Raw genomic sequence first — 13,991 nt, 5'->3', positions numbered from 1 at the left:
CCGGATTGTGATCTTTACCCGTATTTACAGATATTCAAAGGCAGATTCTATCTTGTTAGAACTGTTATAAATGGACGTCTGAGAAATCAGCGAGCAAGTTCAGGCAGATATGTAAACCTTCCTGTCCAGGACTGGCAGTAGTTTTGAGTTCCCAAGTGTTGAATTTGTTACCTTTTCCGGAGGCCTTTCAAAAAATAAATTGACAAATGCCTTCAGATTCCTCTACCAGAAGAGCTGGCTGCTCAAAGTTCAGGTTAGCTAAATCTGAGATTTTAAAATCAACTCTTACTCAAAACGCCATGAAGGTACCGTTTACACAATAATTTAGCCTTGAGAGCACAGAAAGTGTAATACACTGTTTCTGACCCAAATCATAAATACATATGTATACGCACATTTTTTAAACTACCTAGACTCTTGATATAGCAAATCTGTCTGGTTCACATTTATTTCTGAAAAAAATGGAAAATAGAGATATGGCTCCAATCCTAGCCTGGAAAAGCTGTCACCGTGAAGGTAAACTTTTAATCAGCTACAGGCGAACAGCATATTTTTATTTCCAGAGTAACAGCTTTGAGGGAATGTTTGAACGTTTTCTTAAGAGCTTCGTGGTGGATACGCTGGGAGTCCAACCACACTGCTTTTCTGGGTCTTTAAGGGCCTGTTGAAGTGTTTTAAACAATTGGAGGCCAATTTTTAAGGCACAAAACTAGAGACCCCTAGCAAGGTGACGATTTGCACACAAATTCTTGGAAGGGGTTATCCTAAGAGAAGCCAGGCTGGAAGGAGGCCTGCCATGAATTCCCTGTAATTCCAGGAGGCTTCGGTGTCCCACTCTAGTGGAGAGTTCCATTCCCACACCACTGGGAAAACACTTTGGTCCTTGAGGATTTTAAAATCCCAGCTCCAGGATTCCATCTAGAAAAGCGGGCTTACTCTCCTCCCCCTTGGGAAAAAAATAAGGTCCCCACGTAATCCCCACTTTGAGTTGGGGCTGCTGTCCCCGGATGACCAAAAAACGTACAAGGGAACTCGCGGAGGCTCCTTCCGTCCAGCCTCACCTGGATCCCCGGAACCGCCCGCTCTGTCCCACCAAGGTGGGCTGAGGAAGACGGCGCCACTCTTCAGGGCAATGGCGGCGGGCGGAAGAGGGATCCCCGTGCGCCCCCAGCACCCGGGACGAATGCCACCCCAGCCAGGCGACCTGACCCCGCGCGCGGCGGTTTCGGGGAGGAGACCACTACCACATTCCCCATGCATGGGAAGATCACCCACCCGGGAGGGCGCCCAAGGGCCGGAGAGGGGGTGACTGGCGGAGGAGGGGCGGTCCCAGGCGCACAAAGGGGCCCGGGGCCGGCGGGCTCCCCGCCCTTGACCTTGGGTCCCCGCCTCCATCCATCTCCGCCGGCTGCCAGGGAAGGGGGCTGGCCCGGGGCCAGGGGCGTGCTCGCTAGGCGGCTGCTGGGCTGGGGACCCACAGGGGGCCGCCAGGGGGCGGGGAGGAAAGGGGCCAGGAAAAAAGACCAGGGCTGCGGAGTGCTCCGAGGGAACCTGCATTCCAACTCCTTCGGGAGCGGCTCCCGAGGCGGCTCCGATTCACTCCACGCCCCCGCCCCCCAAAGCAAAAGTTGCACTGACGCACGAGGGAAACCCCCTCCCCACAGCTGGCCCTTCGGCTCGCCCACCCCCCTTCCTCGGACCCGAGCCGAGTGGGGGAGGGGAGAGTCAGGGGAGGAAGAAAGGAGCGCGCCTTCCCGGCGAGGCCAGACGCGGGCTGGGTCAGCTGCGCCTCCGCCCGCCCCTCGCCGCCCGGCTGGGGCAGCTGGTCCATTAAGCCCCCGAATTATGCATGGACCTTGAGCCCTCTCGGCCTCCCGCCCCCACCAAGGCACAGTCGTCGGGCGCAGCGGGCCCGGGTCGGAGAGAGGGAAGGAAGTGGACGACGGGCTCGAGGCCGTGGGCGAATCGGAGGCGGGCGGCCAGGCACCGGCCAGGCGCGCCCGAAGGCCTCGGAGCGGTGCCGAGGAGCCTCCCGACCCGGCCAGCGCCAGCGGGACAGGGCACCGCTCGCAGGGGGGGAGCCCCGCTCAGTTTTAAAGTTGCCAAAGTGTCCGCGCCGTGCCGGGTGCGGGGTCCGGGAGACGCGGCGGCTCTGCAGAGCTCAGCGCCCCTGGGCCGCGGGGAAGGCCATTGTGTTCTCCTGTGTGGCAATGCGGGGGGCTATGGACCCCAACCACTGAGGCCCCCGGAGGGAGGAGCCTGGAGTCCCTCGCGGGCAGGGCAGGGGGAGGCCGTCTCGCGGGCGGCGGAAGGGATGGGTATGATTTGCTGGGGATAGGCACCCTCGGGGGGTGGGGAGGGTCCAGGCTTGAGGAGGGGCTGCTGGAGATAGAAGGAGGCGAGAGGAGACTTGCAAGCTGCAATCGCCGGGGAAACTGGAAAATCGCAGTAGCGGGGAGGCAGGTGGCACCCAGAGGTTCAGAAGCAGAGTTGGGAGGACTTCGATGTCCACCCCTCAGAGAGTGATCAGGCAGGCCCCAGATTGCCCCGCAGCCTGGAGCCTCGAGCCCCGCCTCCCCGCACCAAGCTGTTTTCGGCGTTCCAGACCACGGCGCTGCAGTCTACGCTGCCCTGACGCTGCAGTGTGGACCTTGGTTTGCTTCTTGGCTCGTCTGTTTCTGCAAATGACTTCTTTCTCTCTTTCCGCGTCTCCCCAAAGCAAAGGCCAGGTCAGGAAAATTACATACTTCGTTTTCCCAACAAATAAAGTCGCCTAGTTTGCAGGGAAAGTTTTACAAGCCAATGATGCAGAGAGGAGACCACACTGTTTAGTTTTCTTAATTGGCTGGCTTTGAACTTGAGGTGGGAGGAGAAAAGAACCCGCTCCAGCCCCAGGAAAATTTAGTGTTGTTGGGTGTACCAACTCCAACAGTTTTTAGCCAGCTGCTGAAGGTGGGAAGGAGTCATTGAAGGTTTGTCCCATTTTCTCCTGAACAGAGAAGAATCCAGGCAGTTGCTGTCTCTCTGAGCCCAGGACAGACAGTCTCTACCTCCTAACCCCAGGGGAGGAGCCTGGAATCCCTGGTTGGCTGGCTACACTCTCCGGAAGGTGTGCTCTGCCCTGAAAAGATTTGAAATAAAGCCACCTCTCTACTTCTTTCCAGGATGCCTTTGGTACCTGCACTCATCAGGAGGTAGATGCGTGTTTTTTGCACACTCTTGGGGATTGGAAGGATGGTTTGTCTGTACCATAACACTCGAAGCACAGTCCACGCATGGGGCTGCCAGCCCCTAGGCTCTGTGCCTCTGGATTCATCTTGGGTAGATGCTGACCCACACACCTGTTTGCCTGCACCTTTGAGGTTGTGTCCACACCCACAACCTGAAGGCTGTGGAAGCTGCCCAGGGCAGGGGAGGGGGGAAAACAGCACTGATCAAACATCACCTTGGCTTAGAGACTGAGCAGGTGGTCCTGCGCTGGGGTGCTCACCCTGCCCTTGGCTGGTGCATCTGAAAAGCTGCCTTCTCTCCACACCAGGAGTGGGGCAGTCTGACTTCTCACCTCCAACAATAAGGCCATTTTGTTACTATTTTTCTGCCCAGAGGAGCCTGTGGTCCCAGTTTCCCAGCTGTCTGAGCAGTGAGGGGCAGATGCTTTCCCAGACCTGTGGCTCATCAAGGAGGTCCCACCTCTCTCCCGTCCTGCCCTCCTCTGTCAAGCCTCAGCACAGACTTCTCCTTTCTGAGACACCCCAGGACCCTCCAGACCAAAATCAGCAGACCAGCAAGAAGGCATCAATAAAACTTAAAAACAAAATAAAATGAAGCCTAGGATGCCTTGCCTTCTCCGGCAAGGCCTCCTCCTCCCTGGGTTGAGGCCTGCAAGTCCTGACCACACCCTGCCCTCAGGAGGCTCCCACTCAGTACACCCAGAGGTCACTGGTCACCCCCGGCAGGCTCTGGGCCAGGGTGGTCCAGATCTTGTGGGGCCCGAGGTGTATACAATTCAGGGTACACTCATTACAAAGAAAAGAATGCCAAACCACACGGCGACATTCGGGACAGGGCCTGGCCACAGGAGGGGCTCTGAGCTTCAACTGTCAACCTCACAGTGAGTGCACCAAATTCTCCCAGAAGGATCTTCACAGCCTGGAGCAGAAAGACCTAAGCTTTTAATCTAACCGTTTTCATTTTCACCACCAATTTCTTCAGAGAAAACTGCCTCCTAAGCCTAATTAATGTAAAAAAATGAGGAAAGTTGGGGGGACTACTAGGTGTGAGAGGAATTGAGGTGGGAAATCCACGACCCCCCACCTGGCTCTCGCAGCTGCTAGAAACCACTGGTGGCTCCATCTCGTATTTCAGCCCCAGAGGCTCAGCCCCCGAGAGGGGGATGTTCTGTCTGCTCAAGGTCACACAGCCTGCCAGCCGCTGGGGTAGGATACTCCGCTGTGCCTGCGTCTCTCCACTCTGGACTCAACAGGGCCACTTGCCTGTAACTCATGACAAGGGGGCCAGCTCCTCCCAAAATGCAGTCAGCATGCCCCACAGATGTGTCCAGGACAGGTGGGTGCCCACTGTCTTAGTCTTTTCACCCCACTCTGGAACCCAAGTCCCACCACCAAGATTTGACCTCAGAGTGGAAATCACTCATCACCAGGCCAGGGGCAGAAAGAGACTGCACCGCCACAGTTAAAGAACACACGGTCCCACGACGACTGGGGTCCCGGGAAATGACCCAGTGGAGACCCAGTGCGGCCCTGGGAAGAAGTCAGGAGCCTGTCTTCTTTTTTTAATTATTTTTGCAGGTTTGTTACATAGGCAAACGTGTGACATGGTGGTTTGCTGCACCTATCAGCCCATCACCTAGGTATGGAGCCCAGCATGCATCAGCTATTTTCCCTAATGTTCTCCCTCCCAGGAGCCTGATTACTAGGCACAGCTGAACTAGTGACTCACAGGACAACTGTGCAGGGTTCCTGTCTATCACTCAGTTGCCTCATGTACAAAATGAAACTAATTTCTGATTTCCCACCCTTGTGGGGCAGAGACAGTGGATGGGAACATAGGAGGAAATATGACCACGGTGAAGAACATAACTGCAAGAGTTGACACCCTGGGACCCTACTCACCGCTGTGTGACCTTGGGTAAATAACATCTCTGGGCTTCAGTTTCCTCTTCTATAAAGTGGGGCTGATATTAGCATATCATAAGGTCACAGGGAGGATTATACCAGTTAGTATCTGCAGAGTCTTTAGAATAGGGACTGGCACACAGTAAGATCTAGTAAGTATGAGTTAAATTTAATATCAGGCTGAGTGTGGTGGCTCGTGCCTGTAATCCCAGCACTTTGGAAGGCCAAGGCGGGCAGATCACCTGAGGCCAGGAGTTCGAGACCAGCCTAGCCAACATGGCAAAACCCCATCTCTACTAAAAAGACAAAAACTAGCCAGGCGGGTGCCGTAGTCCCAATTACTCAGGAGGCTGAGGTAGGAGAATCAATTGAACCTAGGAAGCTGAGGTAGGAGAATCAGTTGAACCTGGGAGGCAGAGGTTGCAGTGAGCTGAGATCGCACCACTGCACTCCAGCCTAGGTGACAGAACGAGACTCTGTCTCAAAATTTATCTTCGTGTAAAATAAATTTTACATGAAATTATGAAAAACTCAATCTCTTTGTTTCCTCGGTGAAAAGATGACCCCAAAAGCACGGGGTGACAGCCAGCCAGCCTTATTTCTATAGATTATCAGCAGAGCCGACTCCTAACAGATTCTAGACCTGGTGGTTAATGCATTTGCCACGCGTGAAAATGAGCAACAACCCTCCAAAAAAAGCTGTCAAATGCCTGATTAAAAAACTTAGTCAATTACTATTTATTGTCCAAAAAACTAAGAATGATAATATTAACTCAGGCTGAATGTTGGTTAAGTTCGCCCCTTGGGGGCCCAGCTGCTTTTCTGTCTTTTTCTTATCTTATCTCTCTCCTGTGTCCTGAATTACTGCTGGAAGTATGGAACCATGTGTATAAGTCAGTAAATAAGGCCTCAAACCTTAAAAGTAGGAAAAAACACCCATTGATTTGACCAGCATTGTCCTTTTTCTTTAATGCAATAAAACTTTCACCTACAATCCGTGCTGATGTCACCAAGTTGAGCTGCACACACTCTTGACTCCAGTTTGCACAGTTTACGCGGCAGGTAGGTCCGCCACCTCCAGGGCTCACCCCCTTTCTCAGCTGAGGAAACCGGGACTCCACCAGGGGAGACAGCCTCAAGCTACAGGGCTGGGCAGCCTGGGATGGCAAAAAGTCACCTATGCTGACTCCAGATAATTGGGGTCTGGACTCAGCTCTGCCAGTAACTAGTTACGCAAATGCAGGCAAGTCACTGAGCAGGTGAGAAGGAAGAGTTGTCAGCAAGGTCCTTCCAGGAGGCTCGGAAGCCAGACGCTTCCCCTGGGTCCACCAGCAGAATCTCCACTATCAACAGCTAAAACCCCAAGGGCCTGTTCTATGTATGCCTGGTCTGAATCAAACCTTGCAACAAGCCCAAAAGACGAGGGAGAGTATCTCCAGTTAAAGGGACGGAGATGTGGGGAGGCAAACGGTTGGCTTGACAGTCACACAGCAAGTCCTGGGAAAAACCACAATTCCTCAAAATAAAAAAATAATTTGTACTTAAGGGGAAAAAAACTATGCAACAATGAATATAAAATACAAGAAATAATTGTATACATGGGAAAGTATTTAAAATTCTGGCCCAGGTGCGCCTGAATTTACATCGTACTGTGTTCTTTGTCACCACCCGTCTCTCCAATACCTTCATCAGGAAGTACAGGACAGTATATGCGGATGCCACAGACCGCGGCCACGGTCTCTGGGGGTCTGGGGGTCTGGGGATTCCTGGCTGTATCCACAGGGTCATATCTGGGATAAGCTTCAAATGGCATCTTAGATGGGGTCAGAGGTAGTGCCCGCCATCAAGGCCCCACCAGTCAGCCACACAGTTAGAATACTCCTCCCCAAATCCTCTACACCCCTTGCTATCAAACGAGACCAGGCAGACCCAGGTCTGACTGCTCTGCTGTGTGACCTTCAGCAAGTCCCTTAACCGTTCTGAGCCCCAATTCAAGGTGAGATCAAGAATATCTATTTCCAGGTTGAAGAATTAAGTGAGATAATCCAAGAAAAGCGTCTAACACAGTGAGGGATCTCAGGTAGCACCCCTCTTCCCCACCACCCACCAGCCCAGCCCGAACTCTACCCTGCTCAGCCATCCTGACACCCAGACCCCACCCTGAGCCCAAGGCCATGTCCCTCAGACAGAACACTGCAGTCTTCCTCGGTGCAGACAGAATAATTAGCTGTCACAATTTAATAATAAAAAAAGATAATCCACGCCACAACACACATGGATTTAACTCCTCTTAATTTGAAGGGAAAATAACAACTCTAAATAGATCAAATGCAAGTTTTTAAGGCAACCTGCAAGTGGGTTTATCTCTAGCTTCCAGCACAAGCAAGTTATTTAGTTTCTCCCCCTGGCTGAGCTAATATTTTTTTTCACGTTTATTTTATTTATTTTTAAAAGTCTGGAGCAAACATTCTCAAGGCAGCATGTAAATCCCTGGGCCCGTCAGAAGTCCTTTTCTCTCACACGTTTTGCTTAGCAATGGGTCACTGGGACCCCAAACCAAACTCGTATCTGTGCCTCCACCTGCTACGAGAATCTCCCAGGTACATCCCGGGTCCTCCCTGGGTTGCCGATGAAGACATCTAAAGTGGGCAGGGGCATCGCAGCCAGGGCTGCCTGCCACCTCCAAGCCCAGAGGGGATGTGCCACCTCCTGTCACCTGCTGCCTGTCTCCACACTTCTCCAGAAAACTGACATTCGGGACTTGGAGGGTTAGGGAGGCAGGCAGTTAAGTGACGGCTTATAGTTCATTCCTCCCTCTGTAGCTTCATTTGGTTATGAAAGGGCTGATAACAGGCAAAACCAAATTCCTGTGATCAAGCGTCTCCTTCAGTGGTAGTACCAAGTGGGAATTACATGGAGGAACCCGTAGGAAATCACTATGAGAGACATCCCAGGTAAGTTTTCATGGTTTTGACCAAGAAAAGCAAGCACTCGGCCTGCTGCCAAGCAGGGCCCACACTTTCCTGTGCTTGGCTTTCTAGAAGTATCCACTTCTCGATCATCTGCCTCAGGCCCAACCTGCACCAGAGAGGTGCTTCCTCATTTCATCCTCAGCATAACCCTGAAAAGGAGGTGCAGACGAGGAAACGGAGGCCCAGAAGTGAAGCGACTCACGCGTGGCCAGCAGTGAGTGACGGGGCTGGGATTCCACCCGGTAGACACCGAAGCCTGTGCTCCCTCACCCCGAAACCCCAGCCGGCCCCCGCAGACTGCACCGCCTGCAAAGAGATCCTCAAGGGACAGCTGCCTAACAAAGGACAGAATGTGGGGGAGAGGGTCTCTCTGTGCTGACGCTGCCTGTCATGGTGGAGTTAGTCCCACAACTCAGTGGACATTTGTCCCAACCCTGATGGAGCCCAATGCCGAGGAGACCGTTTCAAGCTGCTCTACCACCCGAAAATGCATCGGAGGAGAGAAAGCCGAGGGCCAGGAAAAGCTCCTATTTGCAGCACACCTACCCCCACCGTGTGCCAGGCACTCATCATAAATGTCACAATGACAGATGAGGAAACCGCAGCTCGGGAGGTTGAGTCTCTGCCCAAGGCTGGCAGGGAGCAACGTGGGGCTCCGACTGGGGCTGCATTGTTTCCCACACAGCAGCAGGCAGCCTTCAAACCCCAAGCACCCTGAAAGCCCCTTTCTCCTCACCCATCCTCAAAACGCCCCTCCCAGATAACGGCTTGGCGCCACCACGTGCTCTTTGCAAACCCTGGAACATGTCTCAGCTTCCCCGATGGACAGGTCCTCCGCTCCCCCAAACCCCGACAGAGATAGGGAGGATGCCACAGGTAGTAGCCTTAAAAAGCATGAAGACTGTAAACCTACAGGCAGCGATGTATCAGAGGCACCGTAGCTGCCCTGAGTCAGACCACCGGCCAAAGACCCCACCTCTGACCAGCTCCACCCCATCCCCAGACAGGCCTGAAACGAGCTTCCAAGGACCTCCTCTGCCCACAGGAGTGCTCAGCAGGGAATCAGGCCCTGGACCCAGAATGCACCCGAGAGCAGGACTGCTGCCAGCTCACCCTCTGCCCATTATCCTCACGGCAATGCCCACTCCCTCCCCTGGGGGCTCTTCACCTGGGGGGCCGGGTGGGGACACCCAGGGTGGAAGAAGGGCCCCAGGTGCTCAGTTGCTGAATGAATGAATGAATGAATGCCCTCCAGAAAACAAAGCTTCAGAAACTTTCTCCGTCTACCTTCCTATTTCTCTATCATTAACCAAAAAAAAAAAAAAAAAAAAAAAAATCGTAATTAACCTCCAGAATGACTGTCCCAAGGAAATGGGTGATATGAGGTCCACACCATAGTGTGATGACTGACAGAGCCCCCATGCAGTTCTCACCCTGGGATCTCCCTTAAGGGTGAGAGGAACCCCCTTCGGGTCTGTCTCTGGAGTCCCCACTTCTAGAAGCACCTGGTAGCAAGGAAGGGTGGAGACCTGCCTGGGCATTGGGAAGATTGCTGGCCCTGGGAAAGGCGGGACCCTCATAGCCACCAGGACCCTCGAGGCCACCTCACCCTGGCCACCTCCGAGCCTGGACAGCCAAAGCCAGAGGCAGAATCCAAGAATTACCAGCCACCCGCTCACCAGCTACTAGCCAGGGCCCGCAAGGCCCTGGGGACAACAGCAGGGCATGGAGGGGCTGGAGGACTGCTTGGAGCCCTGGCTGGGAGGCAGGAGCATGGGAGGCCAGCCGGCCCGGGGGCCGGGAGCGTGGGCAGCAGCTGGACGGGATTCCGGAAGCCCGGGCGGAGAAGTGCCCGTGATGCCTAGTCCCCCTCTTAAAATATAAAGACTCAATTATCTCTGAGCAGCTTGCTTTACACATGAATTGACACATTTATTTTACAATAAATAACTGAAAGTTATCTGTGTTTCCTTTACTGTTAATCTACACAGAGAAATAATAAACAGGGCTTGTCTACAAAAATGCAACTACTGCAGTCCTCAGAATTCAATTAAGCTAAAATAATTAATGCTCCCACCATATTAAATTACTTTATACATTTGAGCCACTGAAGTTTTATTCTTTAATCTTTCCTTTTTATTAAATAAAAAAAGAAAAGAAAAGTTGGTGCCCAAGTAGGCAGGGGAAATGGGAAAAATGGGAACTAGAAAGGCAGGCACATGACGTGCTGTTAAAATAGGATGGTCGTCTTCAGCTGACACAGCATGTAGACTGTTTTGTGCCTTTGATTAAAATAACATTTTAAATGCTTTGAACAAACATATCTCTTTAGACTTCTAAGGGATTATTTTACATATTTCTTCCAGAATGAAGAAATCCATTCGTCCTGTTGCTGAACAGAAAGGCCAAGAATATCTTTCGTCACACATAAAATAAAAATACTGTAGGCTGCTGCAGTATCACAACCCGGAAAGAAAAAAAACAGGGGGGCCAGGGGGTGGAAGGATGAGGACAAAGCTGCCTTGGAGATTAACTTTGCCTTTTATGAAATCACATTTAGTCACTTTCTTAAACAAACCTGCCACAGTGCTCTGCAGCCTCTCGTTGGGAAATGCCTTCAATGTGAAATGAGGATTTGGATGTTTCTGGCAAAAGCCACAGATCTTTCCATTGAAACATACATAGGTGGCAAGTCCACCTCCGAAAGGTCTAAGTGCCCCGAGGCCAGGCGCTGATACTACAGGTGAAACTGGCCCTGGAGCGTCGGCCAACACAGACAAAAGGGACCCAGCCCCTCTCTCGCCTGATGGCTCAGCCTGGCGAGGAGACGCTGCTAGGGTGTGCACAGCCCTCAGAGAAGCCGGTGTTTACATGCCTGCGGCCTGGACATGTCAGAGATTTTTCTCAAAGCCCTTTGCATCTTGGAAGGCGTCTGAGAGACTTCTCACTAAGGCACCCATCAGAAGGCAAGGCCCAGAGGCAAAACCAGTCCACTGGGGTCTCCCCAGTGCCTGGCACGAGGCTGCGGGAATCTGTATACCACCACAGCCTCCCTATAAGAAAGAGGGCTCACTCAGCCCCTTGTACAGGCAGGCAAAGTGAGGCTCAGCGTCACAAAGCTTTGGAGATGTGGGGGAGACAGGCTGTGGCATCTGACTGCGTCCAGGGTGATGGGTGCTGACAAGTGCCCACGCCCGTCCGTCTCGCCCTCCTAGAAGCATCCAAAGCCTGAGTCCCTCCAGAGCCCATGCTGGCCTCCATGATGGAAGCACAGTCGTGATCAACGCCCTCGTTTCCCCAGCCAGCCACCTACTCGCACGCCGCAAAACCAGGAGACCCCCGAGAAAGAAGGGCCACTGGCAAAAAACTGATAGAGCCCCTGCTCATTGAATCCTCACACCAGGCCTGCTGGTATTATCTACATTCTGTTGACAGATGGGGAAACTGAGGCTCAGACCCATGAAGTGGCTAAGCCAAAGTCAACCATCAGGGTTGGAAGACTAGTCTGCATAAACTCGGATGTCCGTCTTGCTCCAGGACGGGCTACTGCTTTTGAGGGAACCCAGGCTGGCCGGGCCCTCCTTTCTCCCCCAGGCCTCCTGGGCTCAGAAGTATAAACCAGAAGCAAACACACCGGTTTACACAGAAAGCAGTGGCTCCCTGGAGGAGGCCCCAGCATGCCATGGCGCTGGCCAAGAGGGAGGGACTTCATGCTAACTCACTGCGGTGAGCAGAGCCATGCCTGGGGACAGAGGGGCCCTAGACCTGTTCTCAAGGTGGTAAAACCAGCTGTCCCAGTGGTCGAATGAGTGAGCATGTCAAAGGGCATGGCCAACCTCCTCCAACGGGCACAGTGCCCCAACAAGTTCCCACACCCCCGCCTGGGACCAGCCTCTAGGGTCAGGCAACGTCAGAAGCAGTCTCTGAGATCAGAGGCCTAACTCCTCTTTCCACACACAGGAAACTGAGTCCAGAGAGAGAGGAGAGGGGAGAAAACGAGCATCCCCATTTGTAAGTCCCTACCCGGTCATGCCACATGCAACGGCTCATTGATGCTCACAGCAGCCCTAATGAGAGGGGTTTCCTTAGCTCCATTTCATAGATGGGCAAACTGACACGTCCAAGTTGTGAAGACAAATTCTAACCCAAGACTGTCTGTCTAGCTTCAAAATCACGGACTAAGCTGAGATCAGTAGAAAGAGAGGGCCAACCAGACTTCCAAATTTCCATTCTGTGCTTCTGACCACCTCTGGATTAGGCCCCGAGACAGAGTCCCCTCACCAAAAGCAGCCATCAGCTATTTGGGCCTCCCTAAGCCCCAGGCCTGTCTCCTCCTGAAGGTCACCTGGATGGTGGACCCTCAGAAAGGGGGAGCCCTGGCTGGCAGCCCAGAGGCCATCCTGGAAGCCCCTGGGCCTTCCCCTGCACCAGCACACTCAAGCAGAGGGCGTGGGACCCGGGAGGTGGCTTCTGCAGCAACCAGCAAGCGCAGCGTCCCATACCTGCAATGTTCTCCTGCTTGGGACAGATGCCTTTCGTGGGCGAGAGCAGGTGGTCATCTTCGTCGGGGGTGACCTGGATCCCGATCTCCACCGGCTCGGACACTTTCCTGAGCTCGGAGCGTGAGGAGGGTGGCGGGCTGTCCTTGTCCAGGGCCTTGTCATAGCAGGCACCCAAGCTGCCGCCACACTGCTTCCTTTTGTGCTCTATAAAAACCAGGATGTCCCCCAAGGGGAAGTTCATTTGACACTGGCCACAGGTGAGCAGGTCAGGGTCGGGGCCACCCACCATCAGCCCCAGGCCACTCGGCTCCTCTATCTCCAGACCCTCGTCTTCTTCGAGGATGGCGGCCTCCACATGGTCAGCCTCTGCTGGAGACAGAAAGAAGAAAGGGAAGGGGCAGAGAAGATAGAGATGGGCTTAGGAGGTCACAGCACCCGACGTCCGGTCCACCCCTTCCCCACCGAGAAGCAGCCCCCTCCGCTGCCGGCTGCCAAAGCTCACCAGGTCCTCCCCGGGGCTGGGGACAGGTAGGCATCCCCCATGGGACAGATGGCCACGCCTAGGCTCTAGGAGCAACGTCAGGCCCCCTGGACATTGTCATGTAATTGGTGCTGATCTTACTGCACTCGCGTTTATTTTCTGCCAATTTCTTCCCAGCATAGCATAAGAATACACCCGGACAGGCGCGCATAGACACACACCCTGGCTGCTGACAGCATCAGGTCGTGATGAGACTCTCAAAGTTTTCAGTATCTGAGAATCACCTGGAGGCTTCGAAAAATCCCAAGGCCCAGGCGGCATCCCTGACCAATTACACTGGGAACCAAACATCGGAATATTCTTTCAGACTCCCCAGGTGGTTCCAATGGGCATCCAGGGCTGAGAACCAGGGAGCTGGAGCCCTTTTCCCCTGCTGGGCTAGAGCACCACCCCTCCTGTCCCTGACACCTTCATTCATGTCCTCCCCATTCATGCAAGTCCCACTCACATTCCCTACCTGGGAACTGGCCACACACCAAACTAGAAAACAGAAACCCAGATGGGCGTCAGAGGGCCAGTCCTTAGGAGGGAAGGAAGCCCACATGCTCAGAAAGCAACAAGTGGGTGTCAGGTTCCAAAAAAATATCGAAGGAGGAAGCAGTGCAGCAGAAGGGAGGCTGGAACCGGCTTGCAGAGTTGGGAAGCGGGCTCTCCTGCCAAGCACCCAGGGCCCGGTCAGACTTCCATTTCTCTGTCGATTTCCCCACACTTATCCACTCCCCACTGTCCTTTTTTGTTGGCCGCTTTGATTTTCACTCCCAGAAAAACGAAAGAAAGAAAATTCTCCAGACTCCAAAAGCATTCTTGGAAGATATCAAACCACACTTTCAATGGACTGTAT

The 13,991-nt window shown here is 53.4% G+C and overlaps 1 protein-coding gene across 2 annotated transcripts in view; it reads right to left on the bottom strand.

The window, feature by feature from the left end:
* BCL11B (BAF chromatin remodeling complex subunit BCL11B) overlaps positions 1-13,991 on the bottom strand; it is a 42,565-nt gene that overhangs the window by 15,282 nt on the left and 13,292 nt on the right. The window contains exon 2 of one of the 2 annotated variants that reach the window (XM_017528155.2): positions 12,610-12,975. In XM_017528155.2, coding sequence (XP_017383644.1) covers positions 12,610-12,975 — 366 coding nt within the window. Of the gene's footprint in view, positions 1-12,609; positions 12,979-13,991 lie in introns of both variants that reach the window. The other variant, XM_017528154.2, reaches the window with a different exon arrangement.

The sequence above is a fragment of the Cebus imitator genome, unplaced genomic scaffold (assembly GCF_001604975.1).
Source record: "Cebus imitator isolate Cc_AM_T3 unplaced genomic scaffold, Cebus_imitator-1.0 Scaffold52, whole genome shotgun sequence".
NCBI lineage: Eukaryota > Metazoa > Chordata > Mammalia > Primates > Cebidae > Cebus > Cebus imitator.
This window is presented reverse-complemented; position numbering and strand designations above follow the sequence as displayed.